Source organism: Pezoporus occidentalis, unplaced genomic scaffold, assembly GCF_034315485.1.
Source record: "Pezoporus occidentalis ecotype Australia unplaced genomic scaffold, CSIRO_AGI_Poc_V1 ctg93, whole genome shotgun sequence".
In the NCBI taxonomy this organism is placed as follows: domain Eukaryota; kingdom Metazoa; phylum Chordata; class Aves; order Psittaciformes; family Psittacidae; genus Pezoporus; species Pezoporus occidentalis.
Window position 1 is genome coordinate 367,828 of NW_026916294.1, and position 27,785 is coordinate 395,612.

General features: G+C 37.3%; 1 protein-coding gene across 4 annotated transcripts in view; it reads right to left on the reverse strand.

The window, feature by feature from the left end:
- USH2A (usherin) overlaps nucleotides 1-27,785 on the reverse strand; it is a 372,227-nt gene that overhangs the window by 320,609 nt on the left and 23,833 nt on the right. For all 4 annotated transcript variants that reach the window (XM_062605800.1, XM_062605798.1, XM_062605802.1 and 1 more), the window contains exons 4-11: nucleotides 20,885-21,020; nucleotides 19,680-19,743; nucleotides 17,273-17,567; nucleotides 16,660-16,844; nucleotides 13,359-13,580; nucleotides 11,802-11,895; nucleotides 3,579-3,774; nucleotides 2,673-2,803 (exon numbers count right to left, since the gene is read on the reverse strand). In XM_062605800.1, the coding sequence (XP_062461784.1) occupies nucleotides 2,673-2,803; nucleotides 3,579-3,774; nucleotides 11,802-11,895; nucleotides 13,359-13,580; nucleotides 16,660-16,844; nucleotides 17,273-17,567; nucleotides 19,680-19,743; nucleotides 20,885-21,020 (1,323 nt within the window). The remainder of the gene's footprint in view (nucleotides 1-2,672; nucleotides 2,804-3,578; nucleotides 3,775-11,801; nucleotides 11,896-13,358; nucleotides 13,581-16,659; nucleotides 16,845-17,272; nucleotides 17,568-19,679; nucleotides 19,744-20,884; nucleotides 21,021-27,785) is intronic.

A 27,785-nucleotide genomic window follows, 5' to 3' on the forward strand; every position in this document is an offset into this window, starting at 1 on the left:
CTTTCTGGGCTGCAAGCGCACACTGCGGCCGGCTCATGTGCATTTTCTCATCAACCAACATCCCCAAGTACTTCTCCGCAGGGCTGCTCTGAATCTCTTCTCTGCCCAACATGTAGCTGTGCCTGGGATTGCTCCGACCCAGCTGTAGGACCTTGCACTTGTCATGGTTAAACTTCATAAGGTTGGCATCAGCCCACCTCACAAGCCTGTCAGGGTCCCTCTGGATGGCATTCCTTCCCTCCAGGGTATCAACCAAACCACACAGCTTGGTGTCATTGACAAACTTGTTGAGGGTGCACTCAATCCCACTGTCCATGTCACCGACAAAGATGTTGAACAAGACCAGTCCCAACACCAGTCCCTGAGGGACACCACTCATTACTGGTCTCCAGCTGGACACTGAGCCACTGACCACAACTCTTTGCGTGTGGCCATCCAGCCAGTTCTTCATGCACCGAGTGGTCCATCTATCAAATTGATGTCTCTCCAATTTAGAGACAAGGATGTCGTGTGGGACAGTGTCGAACGCTTTGCACAAGTCCAGGTAGGTGACATCAAGTGCTCTACCCCTGTCCATCAGTTCTGTAGCCCCATCATAGAAGGCCACTATGTTGGCTTTCACTTTAAAATACAAATGAAGTTACACACTGATCTGTAAGTGAGCATAATCTACAGATGTATGAGAACCGAGAACCTATGCAAGGGAGAAATCCTACAGACCTAGATGCATTTCTCATCAACAGTAGAGTGAAACAGGTGAACAGAACAGGCAGAAGGTTTTCATGACCAGTCCGAAGAACTGAGATGGGAGTAAGCATGTTACAGTAAGCTCCTCTATCTATCCCGTAAACTATCTACATTAATAATATTTCATTTGATGAGAAAATATTCTATGTGATTTAATAGATCGAGTTGTGGTACAATGAATGCATCTTGGAACTCTATACCTCTTGGAACTTAGTAACACAGCTGGCACTTTGTGAAAAGAAAAATGTTGATGAACTGCAGAAAATGTTAAGCTATGCAGTAGAAGTGTATTCTATGACATATTTGCTATATTTCCTTCAAAATTATCATTGCGATATGACAATTTTCATGAGTAGGGTCCTTATTCCTTATGATTCTCTCTTCCACAGGTCAAATTTGGAAGCAGTTCCTTCAATGATACCTTTCTATTCCATGTAATTCCTTTCAGTGTTTAGTCCCCAGCCTTACTAATCTATTCTTTAATGCCTCTTAATCATTTCTTCCTGCTCTGCTTCTACTGCAGCCGTCAACTGATGCTTTATTGAGCAATAGAGTCTCCCCAATTTTTTCCTATTCCATACTTTCATAGTCAAGATTCATCAATGTTCTTGTGTATTTCACCATGAAGCAGTGATTTCTGTAAACTACTGTTCCCCTGATTATATTCCCCAACAGCTAAAGCTGGTTTAGGTTAACATTTCACCACACAGCATGGACACAAAATCAGCATTTGCTTGTATTTTTTCCCATGTCTTGAAAAAATAGTCATAACATGTTACTTGTGGTTTTCAAGTTTGGGGTTGGGTTAGGCTTTTTTTCCCTATTTCTGTGATGCTGGCAAAAAGTATCATATTCAGAAGACAAAAAATTCTAAATCAATTTAGATTTGTACTATAGGGGATTAACTTAAAGCCCACATTGTGCTAAATCTGTATATCATTCAGCATATGCACCAATGCATGAATCCCGTGAAGGTGAACTGAGTCAAACTGAGCATGTGCTTTTACCACTGTAGAACCAAGGATGAAAATACAACAGGGTCCTTACTGTTAAATAAAATCACTAATGAGAGACATCATATAAAAATGCTAAAGACTGTTTTATGAAAAAAGTCTGGTAAAAAAGAAGAGATGACAAATGCAGCAACAAGCGGAAGACGTTCTATCTCAATTCCCTGTAGAACAAGTTCCACCTTTAAAGTATTTTTAAAGATACATATTCTTCCCTATTCTGAGCAAAAGTGGATTTTGGCAATGGACAAGACATGCGTGAATAGAACATGAACAGCAGGATACCTTTAATATATGTTTAAGGCTTCAGTCACTTTTCCTGCTTTTTCTCAACATGCATGTTTTGAAAGTTACAGAGAAATTTATTATCAGACTATACATTTTGTATGTCAATAAGGTCTACAGGTTTAAAAAGCCTAGCTGAAGGCCTTTTCAGCACCACTTTGTGGGTTTCTTTTTCTTTTTCAATGGACTTTATGCATTAAAAAAGAGATCAGTCCTTGTCTTATGAGAGAGAAAGCTAGCTTAATTTTAGCTCAATTTCAGGCTCAGCTTATTGCCTGAATACTGAAAATCAGTTATTAATTTTACGACAGTATCAAGACCTTCAAAACTACTCAAGACATGCACAGGTACCTGTTGGTACCCAAAAATTACTATTTATTTCTGAAAATTCATACAGCATCTTTTCCGTCTGTTGCTGACACTGGTGAAGAACTCTTCAACAATATATTTCAAATGGCTCTCTATTTTCTCAGCTTTCAGACTCTGATGTAAGTCAATTATAATTTTGGAAAGGCTGAACTTAAGCATTTTTGTTAAAGTAGTTACCATCTAAGTACACCGTAAAAACTTACTGCTGCCTACCCAACTGATTAAAATGCATTGTCACTTTTCTGTATTGAGATTACTTACACTATCACACTGAAGGCTCTTATTTTTGGTGCCTGTTGCATAACAGTCACAGGGTTTGCAAACATCAGTGGCTGAAAGATCTGCACCTGCTTGTCTGTAATGGAAATCCTTGCACAGCTCACAGTTCCTTCCTGCATGAAAGAAAGGTCTTGTATTATGACTTCCAATTCATTAAAATTAGCTGTATAATTCAAAATTAAAGACTATTCCTTTGAGAGAATTCTATAATTTTCTGGACGTCCATTTTAATGCACCTTTCATCTCTACCTGCCAATTTAGTGATCCAGAGCATATGAAACAATGAACCTGTTACAAACTACGTTTTACTCCATTAAACTTCCATCTGTTGTATAATACCACACTTATATAAAAGCTATGCCATGCAAATGCCTATACATTTTTTGGAAAAATTATCACTGAACCTGAAACTTTTCTTTTTTTTTTTCCTTTACTAGACAAAGCCAAGAAAACCGAAATAGAAGAGAACTGTTAAAAACTATTCAAATATGCTACTTACGTGGAATAGAAAACTTTATTCAATGAGGAAGCAACTGACATTAGAGTAAAATTCAAGAACATTTTTAGGATGTTATCAAATAGAAAGATGCCATTCTGTATTGAAACATGTAATAGGAACAGCTTTGAAACCTTACATTCTAATTCTTTATTAGAATGCCTTTTGAATAAAAGATCTTACACAAGATTGGATCAGTTTCTAGCTGTATTTTCCTCTTGCTTAAGAACTGACATCACTGTAATTACTGCACAATCTGGATAGTTTAAAAATACACATATAGGAGAATTTATGGCAATGTGAACCACTGAGCATTATTAATTTCAGCTGACACAAGACTTAGCCAAAAAGTGACTTAAAATAAACCGGCCATTCTCTCTTGTGTGACTCACCAGCAGTGTTATGTTGACAGTTATCACACACTCCACCACTGCCTCTGTAGTGTTCCTGAGGAAAAGGGTCCATTGCTAAGTCATAGTGGCAGCTTACTGCATGGCTGTAGCATTGACAAGGTCTGCAATTATAGGCATGAACTTGGTCACCTGGACGAAAAGGTTTGTCGTTGTATAACGGCAAACAGCGGTCACACTGGAAAAGAACAAAACAAAACAACCTATTTCTTTACCTTCCAAGCACACTATTATACTCTCTCTCTAATCACGTTTTGTTCTGTTTTCCCCCATGTAAATATTACAGATACTGAGGTTTAGACAAGTGAGAAAGTGTATAGAGAAATAACAGAACAATCTATTTTTAGTTAAAGTTAATTTAACAACAGATTAAAATCAAGGACAGTAGGCAGAAGAATTAAATTTTAAGTATTTAGGTATTTGACACAAGCAAACATGCTGAGATTCAGATATAGTTAAACCTCCGAAGATGCAAAATGGCACCTACTGTGTTTGAGGCACAGAAGACATATTTGCCTAATGCATCCATTTGGATGCATTTTAAACAATGTTTGTTATTGTAGTTTGTACTATTGTAGCAACTGTAGTTTGTGCAATTACCATTTGACCTTGTGAGTGAAACAAAAGACTTCCTACGGCCAAATATGCGATGCTGCACAGAGCATCTAAAACATCAGCACTGCTAAATGTGCATTTTATCTCATAAAATTTTCAAGAAGGAAGTTTTAACCAAAGCCCACAAACCTCTATACATATTCAGGTCTGTCAAGTTATATTTTAAATTACACCGATGAATAATAGCATACAAGGTCCAGTGGTTAAAGAGACACCTAAACAAAATTATCTTGTTTTCTTCTTTTTATTTTATTAGATACAAAGATTAATGACATTCAAGTACTTCATTAGCTTAAATCCAAACCAGTAAAAATATTTTTAAGTAGTGGAGGAGCACGGCAGGACCTCATCTTTTACTTGGATGAACTCACAATATTACCTGCTAAGGAGAGCTTTATAAAGAATGTGAAGTTGGAATAATTTTCGCTTCATAATACACTCTATAAAACTTCAAGAAGGAAATTTAGTGTGTGTATTTGTTCATCAGGAACTAAAAACAAACTGGATTTCTTCATGAATGGATAGCATTTTTGACAGTTACATTCTCTTTTTATTATTTAGTTTTTATGGAATTGGCTCAAAAAGTACATGTTGGCACTGGAGACATGTTTGTTTAGATTGTTTTTAAGTGGCATTACTGAAACTCGATTACCAAAATAGTGGTGCCTTGCTGGATCTCAGAAACAAAATATATTCCAGTTGTCACTTCCATCTTCCAGAAGGAATTCAAATGCTTAAAATAAGTTGCTTCTGTAAAGTATTTGAGCAATTTCTTTCTTCTTAAGTTCCAGAAGTGTGCTTATCTTTCTTCATGGCTATTATTCCAAGCACTATTACAATTATTTAGGCCCAGTGTGCCTACATCACCTATATACTGACAATTATGAAACTATACAGAAGTTTCTAAGCTCTTCACTCCCAGCTGACGCCAGAAAAGCATCAACTGTGGGTAGTATGTGAAACTGAATTCGGAAAAAAAGCTTAAGAGCTTATTCATGTCCTTCCTTCATTCACAACCATCCTTCCTCTCTCTAGTCATTCCCTTTGCCTGTACCTTGATGAAAATCAGCATTACACAGCACCAGCAACATGAGACAATGGGGTTCATTCAGGTATTGTGCAACTTGGGAAGTGCAAGAAAGAAACCCTAGCTCCCAGCCAAACTATCCCACTCATGCAGCTCCCTCTTTGCAGCATATCTAGGGAATTATGTCCTCCTTGAAAAGCAAACAGTAGAGAAATAGCTACCAACCTGCCAGCCCTGAATTTCCAATTGTATGCAGTCAAAACGTGCTGGACCTCCATCCACCTCATCCTGCTGAGTTTGTCACACCTTTATTAAGCTAAGAATTGCATTTAACTTCAAGACCTGGTGCGTTTAACTTGCACTTTTGGTAGCAGGATGACGTACAGATGGCAATCTTGAGTTCTTCATTGATCGAATGTAAACTTTGCTTTTGTCCAAAGCAAACTGTTGAGATTTTCAAAGGTATTAAGAGATTCAGCTTCAATTCTTGGCTACCATATGTAAAACAGGTAGATTTCCCAAAAGCCTTTGACAAATCTGAGGGCTAGCAACAGATTGATAAAGAACATTAATTCTTGACAAACAAGCCTTCCTCCACAACTGTAAAACTCACAAACATGTAGATGTCCTTATTCTCAGTTACATCTAGGCCCTTCAGAAAAGATGTTAAAGATATGATTTTCCCTATGGACAATACCAAACATGTCCTCTTGATACACAGTATCTGAACCACTCACCTTCTGTGATACCAGTTTCCTGAGAAAACCTTACATGGAGCAGGATGGTCAAAATACCTAGCTCATCTAGGACCAATTCCTTAGTCTGAAATTACAACTAAAGCCTTATTTCCAATAATTAACTCAAGATATTTATTATTTTTTTTACTATAATTATTTTTAAAAGCTTACCTCCTCAAAATTCCTGTATCCAGCACACTTAAGGAAAGTTCACCAGTGACTTCAGCCTAAGCCTGTATGTGCCAAGTTCCGTATTAGTGACCAAGAATGCTGAGGACAGTGCCTCTGAAGAAACAGTCAACAAATACTTGAAGAAATCCTTCAGAAGGCAACACTAACAATACTTTAAGACTTGTAATAACTAGAACCTTCTCGTTCAACACTTTTAAAATATCCCACTGCTTGCCTCTGGGTTGCATCCTTTTTTCCTATGTTGTTCTGTTATGTAGAATTTATTCCTTCTTTTCCTAACCTGTGTAGGAGTTCAATCTCCCACCTGTCAGTCAAAGTTCATCTGCAATAACTAGTGCATATACACACCTATAATACTTACAGAAGCATATGTATAATGTACTGCATATGTTACTAACAGTACACAGATTTTACAATCTGCTGAAGTGGTATCAAGATCAGAATGCCGCTTTCTCAGGCATTTTGGAATGCTGCCTTGCCTTCGCAAGGCTCCCATACGTGCATCACCCAACTATGTTTGTTTATGCTGCCCTGTGTGTTGACTATAATAGGACAGTTAATCACATATTATTTTTCCCTTCCTACAAGATCCCAGTCTGTATCCAAATGGACAGTATGCATTCACCCCATTTAGCTTCATTAGCCAAATAAATGTGGCTTCTAGGCAGTAGCTATTCCAGCGTAGCTTAGCCCTGCTCTGAAGGCAGTCACCTTAATATTCCCATGGCTTTTCCTCAGTACCCTCCCTACAGCATTTGACTATCTATCAAGACTACCTGTTAGCAGAGATTTGAACTATATCTGTTTATTGTGAACTCCCCAAAGACCAAAAAGTTTTTAAACTCGAAAGCCAGGTCTCATTATGAAAAAAACAAACAAACAAACACAAAAAAAAAAAAACAACCCTAGAACATTCTAAGTGACTCCAAGTGATTAAGAAAAACAGAATAGAAATGAAGAGTGTCTTATGGGGTTCCATCATAATACCCTACGTACTTTAAAAGGATGAAGCATGATTTTAGAAGCCAAGCACAGACATTGCAGGTGGTTTACAAATACCATATGTCAAGTAGTATGCTAAGAAAACATACCTCTGCTGCTTTGCAACAGTAAAGTAACTGACAAAGAACCTGACTGGCAAAGAGAATAAGATCTGCCATCTGAATGCCAGATTCAACTGGCAATGGAATGCAACTGAGATCTCAAACACTGGCAAAGATGTTGTCAGGTGGTATGAAATATACTTTCATTCAGTTCCTCTTTCATTTATGCTTTTTTTAGGTGAAATTACTTGAAGCCATAGCAAGTCCTACAAAATTAAACCCTATGCAACCACACTAATTCTGACAATCAGGCTGCTCAGTAAATTAATTCACACTTAAATTCTCCAGGATTAAAATTCAAAGCTATTTTCAAATCAAGCATCCACTTCATCTAATCCACATGTAGACTCCACAAGTAGGACTTCTGTAAAATAAAAGAGGGGGTGAAGGTATGTATTGCAGCTGATGAGTTCAGTATGTGTTCTATTTTACCAACACTCTAACTTGCTAAGGATATTTAATTGAAGGGGGCCTACAAGGATGCTGGAGAGGGACTCTTCTTCAGGGGCTGCAGCGATAAGACAAGGGGTTATGGGTTTAAACTGAAACAGAGCAAGTTCAGGTTAGATACAACAAGGAAGTTCTTTACTGTGTGGGTGGTGAGGCACTGGCACAGGTTGCCAAAAGAAGTGGCAAATGCTCCATCCCTGGCAGTGCTCAAGGCCAGGTTAGACAGAGCCTTGGGTGACAAGGTCTAATGTGAGGCATCCCTGCCCATGGCAGGGGTGCTGGAACTAGATGATCTCAAGGTTCTTTCCAACCCTAACTATTCTATGATTCTATGAGAAGGGAGTGCTGTAGACAGTTACTAGTTACTATAGTGTTAATTTCACTTCTCTGAGGAAGCTGCTACATGGGAATTTTTCTAATTTTTTAATAATAGATTTAGTGGGGTAAAAGAAGCAGAATATTGCCACAAACTGGCTAATCACTTGGCCATTTATACAGAATACATGAAAAATCATAGAAATGCAATAAATATATGTAGCGATACGATGTGTGACAGGTACTTCCAACAACTTTGAAGCACCAGGCCAGATATCTCTGTTTTTTTCACATGAAAAGAAATAAATATCCTGCACAGAGGATAAGCCCCTGAAAATAATTTTCAGACAGGAACAGCCTTCTTCATGTCCAAGAGGTAACAATACAACCATAATGCTAGTTGCCATCTGCCTACTCTTCAGTAAAACTTAGAAACTTCAGGTCAAAAGGCAGAGTGACCACTTCACATTCCTTCAGCATGTGCAGCAAATCACAACATATCTGAGACTGCAACACCTTCTTTGAACTGTGAAATTACACCAGTTTTCCAGGGACGGATTCATAGACAAACCCGTAACTTCCACAGACATGTCAAAGTTAGCTAAAATTATCAGACAGACGAGACTATTGCACTATGTGCCTCTTGGCTTGCTGTTTCCTAACACACAAGTCAACCATCTGCCTGCTTGATTTCCTTTCTTTTTATTCTGATGTAACCATCTTCCTCCCAGGCATGTCCTCTGCATACACAAATTATGGCACAGAGCTTACCAAAAAGTGCATTTTTTGCTAGCTTGCTTCTGCAAGCTAGAAGTTTCTGTTAGTTGAGTGACCACTTACTATAGTCAATATTTACAGCTCCTCAGGTACTACGTATCATTAATTCCAACATCTAACACGATGATACAGATTGACCTTTAACTAAGGTTTAGATAGATTCTTCTGTAAACAACATAAAAAGCCTAATTCTTGGTAAATCAACAATGCCCTATCCAGTCTTCAGACAGCATATGTTTAAGACCATCAATTATTTGCATGGAAAATTCTGAAGACAAGAAGTCCTTACTGTATCGAGTCACCCTCTCACTTCCATTCATACCCCCTGAAGCATTTATCAGAGTTGCTTTATGTTAAATTCAATTTTCTATTATTATTTCTACAATTCTTCCTGTATATTTTGCCTCTCTCTATTAAGTTCTGCATGACCAATTTAAAGGAGGTTCTGAGGCTGTAATCCCAAAGCAGGACACACGCATTTACAGAACAATTTTAAATGAAGAAGCTAAAAGCGCTTCTTTTCATGAAAGAAAAAGCTCTGAGGATTCTTAATGTGGCCCCTCAGCAAGTCATTCTTAAGCATTCCCTTCTTCCTATCGTATCACATTTCATTACAACATATTTCTTCATCAAAATAGAACTCAGAAAAAAATAATATAGAGAAATACCATTTGGTATGTCAAATTTCATAACATGGTGATGCAATAACTAAACTAAGATTTCGATTTGTAATGGATTATGTAAGTTTTCAGTTTCTGGTATTGCTTTGCTGAGCAACAGCTATCCAGGTGTATATGTCAGATAAATTCAAGATAGTAATTTTAGTTGCATTATGTGTAAATGTGACAAGGACTTACTCTGCCATATGTAAGAGCTTGTCAAGGGACCTCTGTTTAAAGAATCCACACAAAATAACCCAAAACAATAAAACCTCCTCAGTTGTGGTGACTTACTGACTGGAAAAGGACAGAAGTAAAAAAAAAAGACTGCAGACAGTGCAATTTCATCTCAAAACCAAAACAAACAACAAGAGTTTATATTTGGAAACTTACTTCATTGTTAATTGAATTACTAGTAATAGTAATAATAATAATAGCAGCTGCCTAATTCACTGGGGTGGAAGCCTAAGAAACATATGTATAAGTCTGTGAGACAGAGTTCTATCATTGCAAACGACAGAGACACGTTCTCTTTATCAGGGACTGTAGTGATAGAACAAGGGGTGATGGGTTCAAACTGAAACAGGCAAAGTTCAGGTTAGATATAAGGAAGAAGTTCTTCCCTGTGACAATGGTGAGGCAATATAAATCTTTGATAAAATTCAAAATAGTTAGTGATATATTTGCAAATATTACTTCTATTTTGTTACTACTTCTATTTTCTTTCCTATTTAGCAGATACTGACATCATCATTAAAGAATGAGCAAAATAATTAAACAACATCCTTATTGTGCTCTGAATAAATACGGTTAATTCAAGCATTTCAGTTATAGTTACAATGCATACATGCCAAATCAAAAATGTGACACTCACTGGGACAACCCATTAACAGGGACACAAATTATCTGATAAGGCAGATGCATTGTTAAAATCGTAAAATGTATTTGGTTTGTTTTCACAAGGTAGCAGAAGTCTTGCAAGAGTGCTTGGTGAACTTCCAGATCTTATTAAATATTTATAATTAATCCCTACAAAGTAACATTTCACAACATGTGTTCTAATTAAAGGGACATTGTCAGTTTGAATCTTTTTTCTAATCTGACCAATCTAAAAACTTCCAATTTTTGTTCAAATCCCATTTAGTCTGTGGATCCTACACGTGTGCTTAAAATACTTAGATGCCCTATGAAATTCTACAAAGATCCTTCACATGATCACAAGCACAAAATCAAATGCTCTCAGATTAACATTTCTTGTTCTGTTCTAGCACAGACTTCTTCAGGGCTTTTTATGTGAGATTTTTTTTTTGCTACTGCTGTGGCTGTTCCATAGCCCCTGCTTAATTTTTAGAAAGCCTGTTTCCAAAAGGCATAAATGTAGCAGGGGATACAATATGTATTCATGATGGAAATCTATCATTCAGTGGGATTGTAGGACTCATTCCTTTGACGTAGCTCACTCTTTCTTAACTTCGACTTCTTTTCCTTAACTCGTAAATTGTGATTTTGCTTTCACTAAACTGTATGCAGTTTACATGTGTATGGCATGTCTATACATATGCATACGTATGTATGGGCACGTCTCAGTATTTTCTCAACTATGCAAGAGACATTCAAAATCAAGTTCAAAATATTTTAACTCTTCCTATCTTAGACATAGTTAGTAAAATAACTGCATTAAAAGATCTCATTCTTAGCTGAACTCGGAGACTGCAATCTACAGATGTCCCAGGTATCTACAGATGTTCCAGGTATCGTAAATCTCTGTTAAGTGTTTTACCTTGGATTAGGCATGTAGTTTTGAACAAAACTCCAAATTTTCTGCATTTACTTTGCTTTGGTTCACATCACAGAGCTGTATTGGACCACTTGAACTGTTTCCTTTCTAAATTGCAAGCTGAACTCCAGGACTGTGCCTACAGTGCTCCATCTACTAAATGGGTCTGGAGTTCTTAGGACCAGACTAAAAGTAGAGTAAAAATAGCACTCTGTAAACTGCTACTTGCTACAGCTGGTAGAGCCATAACTTTTATGAGATGCTGACAGTCTAAATTTAAGTTTGCATCTGATGCTTGAAAATGGCCTAATCCTCTAACAAGAAATCAAATTCCTTAACTCACTCAGCACTCCTAATGGTGTGTGGTAGAATGGCACTTGGTGGAGGGGACAACATTTCTGTTTCCTTACTTAATACAAATCCCATTACAGAAAGTCTCCCTATAAAAGCCAGGACAACACTAACACACGTTCACACACACTCTTCCCCAGGATTAAAACCCCAATTCTGAGGCAGTTCATAGGTGATGTAAATAGACAAAGGAGAGACTAACATTATTTCCTTCTGTATAGCTTTCCTTGATGCACAGGCATCTGTATGGCTCCACAGCTGAGTCGCAATTATCAGCATGGCCATGGCAGTTACACCTGAAAGACAAATAGGTAATGAAGAAAAAATTATATTATGGAAATACATTTGTCCAACAATATATAACACGCTCACAAAGACAATTTTGTGTATTGCATAGTCTGGTTCTTTATTAAGAACAAATAAACTCCATCCCTGGCAGTGTTCAAGGCCAGGTTGGATGGAGTTTTGGGTGACACGGTCTAGTATGAGGTGTTCCTGCCCATGGCAGGGGGGCTGGAAATAGACGATGTTAAGGTCCTTTCCAACCTAACTATTCTATGATTCTATCAAACAGAAAGAGAATGTTCCTAAATGCAGTAGCCTACAAAAGATTACTCAACATACTTTTAAGTATCAACAGTTATTTTCCAAGAAAATAAAACCCAGCATGTAGTAGAGATAGTTACCTCATATAATATGTAAACTATATTTCAGTATATAACAGTATCTAAATTTGTTAAATGGCAATTCTTCATCAATATTAAGTGTTACAGTGTGGCTATAGTTGTTTTTTTCTTCAAGAAATCTTAGCCATATCAAGCATAATTTTCTACTTTAACCCATTTTGATCTCAGTTTAAATGTCCATTTGTTACTAAAATAAAATCTTTATAAAGTATTAGTTAACGGGCAGTAATCATACCACTCTACCTGAAGAGCTGCTCTTCTGAAGGCACGGCATAGCTTAGCAAACTACAGCTGAAATCATTTTGCTGTTACATAGTCACTGAAATTGTAGCTATTTTAGTAAAAGCATTATCATACACATGTAAATCAATAATCAAAACATATTAGTAGTATAGAAAATTTTTAAGGTAAACATGACCTAATGGGTTCCCTTAATAGGGTGTATTCTCTTAAAATGAGGACTACCAAAATAATTTCAGGAATAATGCTTATTTGCAAAAATCTGCACCATATGCTTCTTGGAAACTATTTCATTGCCCAATTTGCATAGTATTTACAGGGCATAATTAGTCCTTTCACAAGACAGAACACTTATCACATACAATAAAGTTGTCAGTCACAGATAATGTAACACTTTTACTGACAGCTGCCCCATTTTAAGAGGAAAACTACAGCTAAAACAAAGAATGAGCTCTGCATTAAGGCTGCACAAATTGCCAGGTCTGGAAATCTATCATGAAACTTGGAAGAGCTACTGAAGAAAAGCACAGGCCATGGTTCCTATCAGAAGCTTTTGCTTAGAGGCACTGGTAACTCCAAGGAAAGCACTGCTTTTGACAGATTTGTGTAATAAGTATAATTAATTTTAAAATAACATCTGAGCAAATGTTTTTTTAAGAAGCAGTACATCAACAATTTCAAACTTATGCACTGCTTCAGACCAAATTCCCTTCTCATTCATACATGTAAAAGCAGAACAACTTCATTAAATTTTAGGCAGGTCATTATATACTTTGCATAGCTGTAATAGTTAGAGGCAGCGATGGGTGGGGGAAGAGTTCCATAACACCTACCTTCCGCTGACTGTAATCTCATTAATTCCATAGTACCTATGCCTGAAATCTACCCAAGACTCATTAGTATGATACTGGCCATGGAGATGAATTCTCACTTGTGTAGCTTTCACAAACTCTTGGAGAGATGGAGTATTGTAAAAATCATTGTAACCAGGCCGGCGATTTGGTTCCGGGGTAAGAACACTAAAAGTGAGATTGCCACGGGAATATGGTGTAAAGCTGTTTAAATAGAGAAAAAGACAAATGAAAATCAAAATATCACACATCTTACAAACTTTATCTCCTAATATACTTTCTCTCAAAGAGGGTCTCCACTTAACTGTACTTTTTTTTGTTGTTGTTTCCAGGGAAAATTCTCATGTCAGTGGATTCCCAGTCACCAGAATTCAAGCACGGCAAAAAAAAAAAAAAAAAAAGTCTTCTATACATCTAGTTTTCCCCAAAGTTCCACGCTTTTCTCTGTACCCTGAGTTTCCAATTGAGAGGAAAAACCTCTAAAGGGTGACTTCAAAATATTAATAAATTTTGACTGATAGAATGTCATCTGCACTATGTTTTTGATAAGTTTAACACAGTGTCTTTGAGAAACATGAACTATGCTTGAACTACATGAGGAATCATTCAGATAACTAACATAACTAATATGCCCATGTTGTTAATTACATACCCGCTAACCACATTAAAAAAAAACCATACAGAAACAATTATATTTTGATTTCCAGAGTCACTAGACTGCACCCTCTTATTTGATGAGTGAGCACTTGGGAACACACACTACCTTCCAGTGAAGTCAAGTGCAAGAGAATTCCATTGAAAGTGGTAGGATTGGGAGTGAAATTGTATATTTAAGCCCAAGACGGGGAAAGACAGTCCTAAGAATGCAAGCAAAGGCTAAGTAAACACGTATATATGAACTGCTCATTTGCACAATTTGGTACGAATCATCTCATGTTGGTATATTTACTATTCTATTATTACTATATTTATCTCATGTTAATACTATTTATAGAGTTTAGCTACAAGTAGAACTTGCTTCTACAAGAGAGGAGAATGCCTGCTTATTTGCATATCTATTGAGATCATTAAAAATAATATCCCATGGTATCACCTGACATACAACATTCAAAAAGTCTCTGAACTTTGAAAGATGAGATTCATAGATAGACCGGGTCTGTTGAGTCATAATCCTCTGTCTTCATGAAGAACCTCTGAAGGTACTGTGCCCCTATCCAGGTTAGTGCTTCACAATAATCTCAGTGGAATGTATCTGTATATTTTTCTGGGCAATACTGTCCTCTCTTCCCATCCCTAGAAAGTTAAATGAAGTATTTTCCTTCCATGACATGTAGAGGTGCAGTGGAAATGTTAAGACAGGTATAAATGGCAGGCAAATTACGTCATCTTGATACGGAAGCACAAGAAGGACCATAAGGCTGATGGCACCCAGGGTGAGCAAGTGGCTGCTGGTACTTAGTTACTATCTGGGTTTAAACCACAACAACTTCCTTTGGATTATCTATCCACAGATGTTTGGCTTACTTAAAGATTTCTCATTCTCCTCTACCCTCTGCTCCAAGGATCAGCAATAAAGCTCAAAGTCCTTTGCTGAAAACTGGTGTAACTCAGATGATATCCTGTTTCTCTCCTCAGAATACTGAACACCCAGAGAACAAAGATGCTGACACTTGAAAAGTCTTAGGAAGGCAGCAAAAGTGAAACAACAATAAAAGCAAAATGCCCACAGCACCTGATACTCTATTTCCTCACTGATTTCCAGCCAAGTACTAAACAAGCCTAATATTGACTGGCATCTGAATTCAGATAAGAGGTAGTGCATTTGAATTTACGTTGTAGTATAGATTCAAATATACACATGTACATACTTGCATGTGTGTGTGTAAAAAGATAATATATTTTAACTTCTCTTATACACTACATTTAATATATATATTTATACATATTTCATAGAATTATAGAATAGTTAGGGTTGGAAAGGACCTTAAGATCATCCAGTTCCAACCCCCCTGCCACAGGCAGGGACACCTCACACTAAACCATGTCACCCAAGGCCCTGTCCAGCCTGGCCCTGAACACTGCCAGGGATGGAGCATTCACAACTTTCCTGGGCAACCCATTCCAGTGCCTCACCACCCTTACAGTAAAGAACTTCTTCCTTATATCCACTCAATCTCACTGTCCATGTCCATGTTCTGTAGTCCCATCACTGAAGGCCACCAAATTGCTCAGGCAGGACTTCCCCTTAGTGAAGCCATGCTGGCTGTCACCAAGCACCTTGTTGTTTTTCATGTGCCTTAGCATGCCTTCCAGGAGAATCTGCTCCAAGATTTTGCCAGGCACAGAGGTGAGACTGACTGGTCTGTAGTTCCCTGGGTCATCCATTTTCCCCTTCTGAAAATGGGGTTATATTTCCCTTTTTCCAGTCATCGGGAACTTCACCTGACTGCCATGATTTCTCAAATATGGTGGACAATGGCTTAGCAACTTCATTCACCAGCTCCTTCAGGACCCGCGGATGGATTTCATCAGGACCCATGGACTTGTGCACGTTCAGATTTTTAAGATGGTTTTGAACCAGATCCTCTCCTACAGTGGGCCCAAGGTCTTCATTCTCACAGTTCCTGTGTGTGCCTTCCAAGACTTGGGTGGTGTGGTCATTGTATATGTTATATTTTTAAATTTGCACATGCTGTCTAGTAAAAAGGCTTGCAACATGTTCCTAAAAGTCAATGATTGTTCTCACCCTCAACCCCCTTTCCCTGATTTTATTTTGGTTCTTGCTTAGAAATATTAGAAAGCGTCAAGAAACAATTTCAACCCATTTGTTATACAGTTTGCATGGTTAGTGGTAAAGCTGATAGGATTTTGTACTTAAATCTGGCCTCTCTTCTAAGTTTCAGAACAAGTTGCACTCTCAGAGATCAGGTGTATTTTCGCATTCACTAGTTTAAAACAGTCTACCAGCACCTTCCTCCACTCTTTATCTCAATGTTCTATCATTCTGCTGACAACAGCCTCCCCAAAACACAAACATGCAAAATTTCAAAAATCTAGCTCAAAAATAACAGAGGAATCAATTGTGTCACATTCCTCAATAGCTGAAATCTGATTAAAATGACAGATGACCTTTTGGTGATATTTTGGGATCTATTATATACTCAGCAGCCCATAATAATATACCAAATTAAAAGATTCTATCTCATTGGGACATAGAAATGAACTGTGCCAGGATGTTACCCATTCAGAGCATCTGTATTACGCAGATAATACCCACTCATACCTAGAAAGCTGGAGACAGTTGACAGAGTCTGGTTTTTCCAGAGATCCATTGTTATCCACTCCAAAAATACTGCAATTTTTAGCAAAATACTGCCAGACTTCCCAGTTTAGATCATCTCTTTTTTTCCTTTCAATTCTTACTGCTTCTGGGTGTGGGCTAAAGAACTGCAGTATAATATAGAATACCTAGAAGAAAACAAACTTATAAACTGATGTTAATGGCCAAGGTGTAAAACAATGAGAATATAACCTTTTTTCTTTTTTTTTTTTCAGTGTGGCACTATAGTCTGCTTTACCACTTCACAGACAGTAGAATCTACATTTCAGTTCACATATTCCTGATTAAAACCAAAGATCAGAGTCTTTTATATGTATTCTAGATTACTGTTTTTTTACAACAGCCCAGGCACATCAAAAGAGAATGACAAAAAATACAATTCATTCTGTTGCCTTTTGCATTGTTTCATGCTGATAAAGGAGGCTTTCTTCCTGGGCCTCTAAGAATAACATCTTAAAGCACAATGTTTTAATTTCCTTACATTTGTAATGAAATGCCTACAAAAGTCTTTTCCTCATTCTGATTTAATAAACACCAAACGTAATCTTCTCATTACCTGATACTGTCCATTTTGTAAATCTATTGTGATTGAAACACCATGATCCAGATCTGCAGTATTAGCAAACACAGATGAAATCCAGGTGGTCCCAATGTCATCATCATTGATGTAATACAGAGGATGGGCTTCTGAATCCAACCTCAGCACTCTGTCATTAGTGGTATCATCTGCACCATTAGGGATGCAGTACCTCTGTATCAATGGGTGTACCCGAGGATGACTTCCAGGACAGCGGCACTCAGATTGGGTATGCAGGTGAGGAAATTTTCCAGAGAATACTTCCAAAATGTCTCTGTCAGAGCACATAAAAAAAAAAATAAATAATTACATACATGATGAAAAAGGACAAGTGCCACTTTGTGCCTCTAGGCTCAGATTAAACAAAATTCAGTTTAGGAACCCTAAATGCATGGTTTCATCTCATGGAGCCAAGGGAAATAAGCTCTTTGTTGGGATGTCTGAAGCTAGGTAGGATGCAGTGATCTGGACACTGTTCTTAAGCATACCATACCACTGGCATATTGCCATTAACCACAGATGAGTTGAACATCTGCACCAAAAAAAAAGAGATCATCTTGAGCAATATCACATTGCACCTCAGAAAACCAGACAGGTATTTCCACTTTTAACTAACTTTAATACAAATGGCCACTTTTTTTAGCTGTCCCCAGTCTGTAGAAGCATGTCAAAGCTACTGACTCGCTTCACTTCTTTCTGATATCAGCAACTGTAATAGATATATAGCTATTATGTAAGCAGGCAAGCAGACAGATATATGAACAACGTGGACAACCTAAACCTTTATCTGCTCATCTCTGGTGTAAAAGAAGGATTTTGTGCACCTAGAAGATACTGAATTTTTATATTAAAAAGCTCTTTTCTCATTTTCCTACTTTATCAGTAAGAACATAATTTTTGTATACTTATCAACTGAATCACTAGCTAGCCTCCATTACAAATTCCACAAAACCCAAAGTTACAGGACTTTTTAGATAGCCATAGACTTCATTGATATGCAGGCACTACTTTAGTTCACAAGTTTATCCCAGATAAACATTTTGGACCAAGTTATTTGTGCACACAAAACTACACCTACAAATACATCAGTAGATCACAACACTTTGTAAAATACCTTATTTTTCAATTGCTAAGGTTTGTTCATTTCAGTGAACTAAATTATAGTTCAAAGGATTTGACAAGCGCTGCTCTGAAAGGATACAACCAACATGATTTTCTTATGTCTTCGAATTCAGATTCTTATTAATACTTTAAATTCACAGGAGCTCAGTTCATCCTAATGTCCTGCAGACAGCTGAACTCTCAGGAAACTGTTCTGCATCTTATCGAAAGAATATCATTAAGTAGCCTCAAGGTCTGCAGTCATGAGTGTCATTGCACGTAGCCTACCCAGAAGCACCACACAGACAAATAGGACCTGACTACTTCTGGCCAGCTTGAATTGAGTAGATTAATCCAGCATGAGCTGGATAACAAAGGTAACATTTCTTTGTAATGCGCTAGGATGGGAGGCTGGAGGGCAACAGAAATTGCAGTGGCAACCACAATTTGGCCTCAGGAACAGAGCAAGTCAAAGCAATTGCCCAGGGCTATGTGCAGCTGAGCTGGCCAAGTCATTGGCGGCTTATGGTGACATTCTAATATAGAAAGCAATAAACAGTTAAGACAACAGCACTTCGGGGTAGGGGTGAGTGCATGGGATGAGGGAAGCACCAGAAATACCTGACACAGATGACTGATACCATGAGGAAGCTGAAAACAGAGCAAAGGAACTGCTGAAGCACAGTAGCCAGGCTCACAGACACAAAGCCAGCATGCTATTTGAAGTGCCTGTTCTCTTCATTTGGATTACTGGTGTTTGAGTGGTCTAAACTGAACTGGCTGCGCTCCCTTCTTCACCCTACAGTTTACATGGGGCTTTGGTAAAGCTTGGCAAGTCTCACCCAGAACACACTATTATGCCAGAAATATGCTGAAGTAACACTTAGACTTTCAGAATTTCAGAATTTCATAAGCATTGAAATTTAGCAACTGGGTCTACTCTCTGCACAAACACTAAGACTGTAACAAGGACAACAATAACACAGAAAAGTGCACAGATTACTGAGTGTGGAGTTCCAGTACATATGTACTATGTATATAAGTTATATTTAAGCAAAACTTCAAAAGCAAAATACATTAAATTGTTGAATTTATTTTAACTCAAGATTTTTCAGATTAAAAGGCATCTTTGAAATGAGGTTCAGTAAACTACATCATCATAAGCTATCATCTAAAGGAGACATCTGAAAAGCACTACACTTTGGGAAATAAGCATACTGTAATTTATTCTTCCCTCTCCCCACACTCTTGGTTTGTTTTTTTTCCAGAAATGAAAGTTCTTTACCTGTTTGTAAGTGCCACGGGGTAAAATCGAAAATCTTGCATTCTTCCAACAAATTGCTCTAAACCTAAGAAAATATACTATAAATAAGTAATCTACTGAGCAGAAGGCAGCTTTGCACTGCATGAGAGCACCTTTAATTCAGAATTCAGAGATCTCTCTTGCACAATTACCCCACCTGAATGAAACCATCTTGGACTCGGACAAAACCATAGAGGGCAGTGACTTAATTTTTTTATAAAAAGAATGATTTATAATAACTTTATAAGAATATTTTGTACCTATCTCTTTTTTGATTAGAGAGGTGGCACAAGGATTGGCTCATTAGACAGAAGTAATGAGCCAGTCCATGTGCCACCTCTAATTAGAGAAGAGATACAGTAGGTACTACTGTACCTATCAATTTATACAATAAAGATAAAAAGCATTTAAAGATATTCCATTTATACATTTACTAGCTATCCAGCACTCAGAATCAAAATCACAAAGAACACTTCCAAATACAGGCCTTAAGAAATGGGGCGCAGAATGACTTTCTTGCCCAAGAGCTCAAGAAAGTTAAGTGACATATAGTTAGGAGTTAGCTTCAAATCAAAATGTTCCTGATGAGCAAGAGTCAGTATTCTTACATCTGCAGAACCAAGAATTTGTGTAAAACAACAAAATATCCCCCAGCTGTTCTACAATGATCCTGTCATGCTGCAGTACATATAAAATTCTAAATGTAGATTAAGAGTAACGTTATCAGGCATCACCAGAGGCTGAGGGATCCTCATTCTGCTACTAGTTTATGTGAGCATTGGATAGAACTGAACAACATGAACAGCCAGAAACTTCAGCTCTGCTCAGGAGAGGAGTGCAGTATAGTGGCCATGCACAATCCCATTCTGAAATATTTTCATATATTTACTCAGAAAAACTATGCTTTGTCATTTAATGGAATGTGTCCCCCTACCTACCCACATTTTGAAGAAAATCTACCTATTCAGTAACACATAAATTATGATCCTACAGGATTACCTACCAAACGTCTATCTTACGAGACAATCTTTTAAGAAAGCTAATTGTATGCTAGGAATTTACTCCTGCAGGAAGATACTACTTCTCAGCATATACTTAATTTGAAATGATTCACACATTTTCTAACCACATTGTGCACACCTCATTGAATATTTCAGTGCATTCCACTAAAATGCTACAAGATTTACCTGTGAAGCTTTGTCCAATTTGCAGTGTACCATCAGCATCAGTATCTGCTACTGTTCCTACAAGAATCCTTGAATCAAATGGTGTATTGTCATCTTCCCAGCCATTCAAGAAGAAACTTATTCTGTTGTGATACACCTGTAGAATCAATGCAAAGGGGCAAACACATGCTTCATTAAGCAATCACTTTGATTACGTGCTATGTCTGTCACTGTTTAACTGTTCAACACATGAACCTGCTTGCTGTGTATCTTTACTTTTGGTGCCTACCAGAAGTAGTTGCCTCTATTCTGTCCATCCATTAGCAATCCAGTTAATAAGATCATCACTGAAATGCATGGATTATAAAATTTCTGCAGTGATTAGATGAAAGAAAAAACTAGTACAGTAATCTGGAGGGGCAGGGGAAGAAAGAAGGGTGGCTGTGCTTCACAAGGTACAAGGCTGGTTGCAGCTCCAGGCCATAGGCACATGTTACAGCTGTCAGAGCTTTTCTCATACACATCACTTCAAACAGGCCTCAAGGGTCTCACATATATACAGGACAACCAAATGAATCACGTTTCAGCCAGGCCTCTAACACCCCTCCAAAATGCCTCCCTAAATCCAGCATGTTTCTTTCTACAAGGGCTGAAGGGAACAGCATAGGAACTGGCTACATCTGCTTTACACCCAGTCGGTAATTCCCTTACATCAAGGAAACCCTTGACTACGAATATGCATTCAGCCAGTACCCCAGGGTGCCCTTTTCTGCAAGTGCTCCCTTCCCTGCCAATTCCTTTTAAATTTGAGCTAATGTTCATAAAAATACGTCATGGCATTCTCCTGGCTCTACAAACTTGCAAGATGCTGAGCTTTTACGTAGTGCTTTTTTTTAATTTTTTCATTAAAAATCCTCATGTTTAGGTTACATACACTTAGAAAAAGCTTAATAATATGGGAATGCCTTTCTGCCTTCCCTTTTATGAAAATAAATACCCTCATTTAAAAGAATACAGGCACACAAAAAAATTGGAGGCTTCTGGTGGCTATAGCCAGCTTCACATTAATGAAGTTCAGTACAGAAACTAAGTTCAGCTTACCCCAAACTTTTGAACTCTGTTGAACTGTTTTACTGAATAACCTTAATCTCACTTATTTCAGAAAGTGATTTATTTGCAAAACTGAAATTCCTTGATTTTTAGCAACAGTTCATTTGCATAAGGCTTATTTCACATCAGAGCTTGGTAGCTTTCAGGTTTTGAAACATCGTTTTGTTGTTGCCAATTTAGAGTGTTATTTTCATTTTGTAGATATGGATGTCTGGTGAATTGTGTCTACAGAGGACCAAATAAAACTAGAGTACTTTAGCCTGTCTTGATATCTATGCTAATCAAAACAAAATAAACCTAGAATAATTGCTTCCATAAGAACAATATCTATGTGAGGACAAACAGAAGGTTTACAAGCCCAAATAATTTGTTGCAAAGAGGAGAACCAGAACCTGAAAAAACACCAGTTGAAAAGCACAATATATGCACTCACAGTGCTATTCCACCAATAAAGTCCTTCAAATTTCAGACCAAGATAAACAGACACAATTATCTATAAATCTGAGCTCAGATGATCAGCATCAGTGCCTTGGGCAACAGGAGTCTATCAGTATTTTAAGAAAGGAAATATGAAATGAGATGGAGGGGTTGGTTTGGATTGTTTTTTATTTAGGCTTCACACAAAATTCTATGGATGGATTTTTCTCCTTAAACTGCACTCTCAAACACACAAATGGATGCTGAGCTTTATTGCTGTTTCCAGATTCAGTCAATATTTCCCAAATTTAGACAGGAATATTTATTGTCCTTCCACTGATGGAAATTTGAAGGCTATTATCATAATTACTAAGCCTTGAGATTTGTTCACAAAATTATTCCATATGAGTTTCACTGCTCAAAATACATCTCTTCATTTTAAATTATCTTTTGTCTTGACACATCAATGACCTAAATACAAAAGTTTTTTATTTAATTTTAATTCAAAGCCCTCTAAACATCTGATGCCCTATTTGCAAGAGCCTAAGTACACATGTATATGGTGGTTACATTGCATTTTTTCTCTGCATCACATTTTTTACAGCCTGTTACTGTCATTTGGTGTTTGACTGTTATCATCATAAAAGATACAGGCTTTCCCACTTCGTTATTTGTAGCATTATCTCATGTTTTACAACATCTTTGCACAACATGCCCGCACATGAAATATAACTAGTGAAAAGTTCTCAGTGGTATTAATGCATAAAAAAGAATGTGGTTCCATCTCTACTGTCTTTACCCAGCCAAAAGCTGATGAACAGCCAATTTTCCTTTATCACATTAGCACAGCCATGAGGGAAACACATTTGTTCTAGTCAGCTACACTAAAGATACTATTACCAATCTAACATATACATGTTTTATATCAGCAGTATTCTCGGAGTATGAGGGAGCCAACAATATATTAACACTAGCATGACAGTTTATTTAAGAAAAGAAAATTGTCTCTGTAGAGGGACAGAAGTTAGAAATGTATGGCTAAAGCTCAGTGTCACTGGTCTAATAAAGGTAATAATTCTTAAGCTTTCTTTATAGCAGGTAACACTCCTGTGGCAGCTCTGTCATATCATTCAAATAAAAACGTTGTCTTTTACAAGTTTAGGAGTACCTTTATTTTCAGTCAGATATGAAGCATGCTCCCACTCTCCTGTTTTCAGTTGTAAAATATTTGTAAGTGGAATTCAGAAACGGGAACATTCACCCCCATCAGCTCCTTGCAAGCTTACTATCTCAGCTGCAGCTTCTATAGGGACCTAATTTCCCCAGTGGGAAGCACAGCACTTGCCTTCATGCACCACCACCACCCCCCACCCCCCACCAAATATCAGTGGGACTATTTCTGACTGAAGAGTGACAGAATTGGGCTCTAAGTGACCAGGTATTTTTACTGGTTGAAAATAGGTGACTAACGACAATTTTAAATCTCCCCACCACCACCAGCACCAATCTCTTTGTATTAAATAGGATTTAGAATAGTTGGGTTTAATATAGCACATCCCCAAGGTAGCCCTAAGCACTTTACAATGCTGAATTGGATATCAGTAGTGCAGTGACTGTGTAAGGCAAAGGCAGCAGTCATTATGCATTTGGCAGTAGCTCAATGTAACGATCCCCCTGCTGGTTATTAAAGGGGGTATGAATATCTGACATGGGAGGAAAATGTAGGAGGGAAACCATGTGTGGTAGGAAAAAAAAATCCCAGTGGTTCTCCACAGTGGAAAAAGAGGAATGTCTCAAAGTTTGGTGTCAGTTTAGACTAAGCTAAATAAAAAAGGCTGGCGCTGAATCGGCTGTTTGATGTGGTTATTTAAGGTCTCCTGACCATTAACATTAAATTGCATACAATACTACAGAAATAAAAGATGAATTCCACTCCTGACTAAGACAACAGGATTATTCCCCTGTTGTCTTTATCAATAACATTCAATAGGAATTTGCCCCATGACAGTAACAGAAGATGGGCTTAAAAGGCTGGCCTCATAGTTGTGCAGAACACAAGACCAGAAGCCTGGGACATCAGCACTCTAATCCCAGCTCTGAAACCATCCCTCCCTCCCTACTTACCCATCTGGCAGATACTTAGCAAATCACCTCACAGGGAGGTGGCAAGGATTAGTTAGCAAGATAAATTCACTCTGCAACTACATTAGCCTTTGCCAATGCAGAGCCTGATACCAATTCCAAGCAATGGAAAATCCATTTGATGCTGAACTGAGATGGTGAAAGATACCCATCATCTTTCCTTTAATAGCATTCTTGTTATGATCCAGAAGAGTTACAAAGATGAGAAGTGCTGGGCCAACGGGCTGATAGACTAGTTCTTTCAGTGCATCCCTAATTAAGTCCTTATAGTCCTCTGTCACAACCAAATGGACCATCAGAGCCAGCAATAGCAAATCAAATCACTTTCTACCTAGGAAAAATTCCCTGCCCTATGGGTCACTGTAGTGCAGAATGGAGGACACACTGAACACAAGCTCCTGCTTATAAAATGAAATAGGGACAGAAAAGGCATCACAACTGTTTCTTTTCTCACCTAAACATCTGTGCTACTCAGACCCTCCTTATGAAAACGTAACAATAAAACCTAATACAGGTTTGTCACTTGGTTTGGATCAGGAAGAGCTGTCGTGTAAACAAAAGTCAGTATTTTCATGTTATTAATGTATTAACTGCTAGCAGAATTTTCCACTATATCACAGTAATCTGTGTGGCAAAAAAGCAGTATAACCAAATACCACACTTCAGAACAGTTGTACTTGCTAAGACTAAGGGACTAACTATGGCAAAAAAGCAGAAGCAGGGGAGCATATAGGAGCATGGTAAGCATGTATGATACTGCTCCCAAATACTCTTTGAACTCAAACCACTTTCAGTTCACAGACTGCATCAGCTATCCATGGTTTCTACATATTTAATACCTTTCCATAGATTTCTTTTGTATGATTTTGTATAGCTGCTCTTTGAATGCAAACATGTGTACTTCCCCAAAGGCACCCACTGTATAGATTGATTTAAGAATACCATGGGGTTTTCTTTTATTTTTTTAAACTTTGAACTGCACTGTTATCTATAGTTATAACATATAGTTGTATAATAAATGCATAAATAGTAAAACAGGTATAAATAAGCTGTATAAGAGAGATAATAAAAATATTCAGTATTTTAATTTAAAAAACTATCAATATGCTTTTCAAAAAAATAGAGTAATATTTTTCTTCATTACTACAGAGGCAGGACACATTTTGGGTATCAAGTAAAAGACACAGGTATATTGACTCCCTTTTTTGAGCTACAATGGCATTTTCCAAGGCAAAGTCAATTTGGGGGAATTCTGAGACCCCAATCTACAAAGTTTTGCCTTTCAGCTAATAGCAGACACATATATTATGTGTGATATCTTTCATATTTAAGCAACATACACTTTTTCTTCACACTTCTTAATCATCCTGTCATCAAAATGTCCTGTTACATATATATATATATATATAGACAACTGAGACAACTTCAGTCTCCTCCATGTAGAATTGAATTCTCAGCCAAAATAAATGGAGACCATGATCTTTTTACATCAAGATTTTTCCATTAAAAATAAGCTCTAATATTAATATTACCCAGATACCCTGTGCAGAATGATAAATAAAATAGACATGCAAAAGAACCCTTTATGTTCCATTAAAAAATAATAAATGATAGCTAAATATAGCACAGCAGAGCTTAAGATGACTAACAAGAGATCAAAACTCCACTGCACTAACGGACACAACCAACAGAAGCAGTAGTCTCTTCCCCAAATGTTTTAGAATTTATAATTACTATATGTTTCAAAGATATACCTGGTTTTTAGCACAATCTTTTCCTTTAGGTTGTCTTTCCTATCACAATATTTAATGGCACAGGGAAGAATTATTAAAATATTACTGATAAATTAAAGGGAGTTATTTCAAGACAACATTAATCTCTTCTACTGGTTAACTATACATTCTTTTTAACTCTTATTCATTATAGCTTCTAGTAACCATAACAGTTTAATCTTAAAGTTTCCTCTCATCACCTCTTGTTCTAATAACTAGATCACAGCAGCTGGCAAGACAGGAAGAAAGCAGAGGGATTTCTCCCCAGATTTGCAGGCCATAAATGGGGAGTTTCACAACAGAGAGAACGCTGGCACCAAAAATGAAATAAAGAACTTTTTTTCCAGTCATTCAGGCCAAATGATACCAATGTTGGCCTAGTTAGTTATCCAGCCAACTTCGTGATGGCAAACAGTTCAACTGTAACTTCAGATCTTAAGGCTATTTATACCATCAAAGAAAGCCTCAGATGGCAGGGGCAGGAATGACTGACATATAAAAGAAGGACAAGGACCAAAACTTCCTATTCAAATAAATACTAGGAATTGGAATACACATGCAATGGAACCACTGTTTTCATCAAGATGAAGCAGTTTAGGGATCTATGGTTTGTATCAGACACCTAATTTTTCAGTTAAAAATTCATCTTTAGATAGCTGTAAATGAAAGCTAAATTTAAAAACTGAATACAAACAGAAACGTAAAGCCTGCTTCTCAAATATGGGAAAACAAGCAAATTCTCATCCAAATAAGTGAACAAAAAAGAAACTGCAAGAAAACTTAGACAAGTCTGTATTAGCCTACCCTTTAAAAAAAAAAATCGCTATTTACACAGCAAGAAACTTATTTCTGATAAACTGATAAGATACTTGTGATAAGAAGTAATGTGATACACAATATGAAGAATTTAAGTGCTTTATGAAGAGCAATTAGGTAGCTATACCATTCACTTGTAAGACACAAAAAAAGGGGGGAAAAAAAATGTTCCATTTATTTTCCAGCTCAGCAAACTGACAGAAGTGACCCCTCTCCTTAGTCACTATAAAAGCTAAAGTAACTCCAGAATCCACAAAGTTACACAGAGGTGTACATGAAAGCAGGAGTTTGTATAAATTATTTACTTAAACATTTAGAAAAAATGAGGAATCAGAAATTACAAGAAGCCAGGAGAAGTGGTGACTCACCCAGCTCAAAAATTACTACACAGGGTATCATTACAATTGTTTACTATCACTGAATTTGCTATGGTTCTTAGAAAAGTTGCTACCAAAACTGTGCTTCCTATCTGTTAAAATAACCAAGAGTGGGTTTTCTTCTTCTAAATGTATTGTACCAGGAAATTTTTCAATGAGTTCATTCTATAAAAACAGAGAGTGCATTAACACATTTTCTCCCAAGGTGAGAAGACAGATTAAGGTTATGACCAAAATGACAGGACTGTGGCTTCCTTGAATACCTTAATAGAGTCAACAAATCAACAG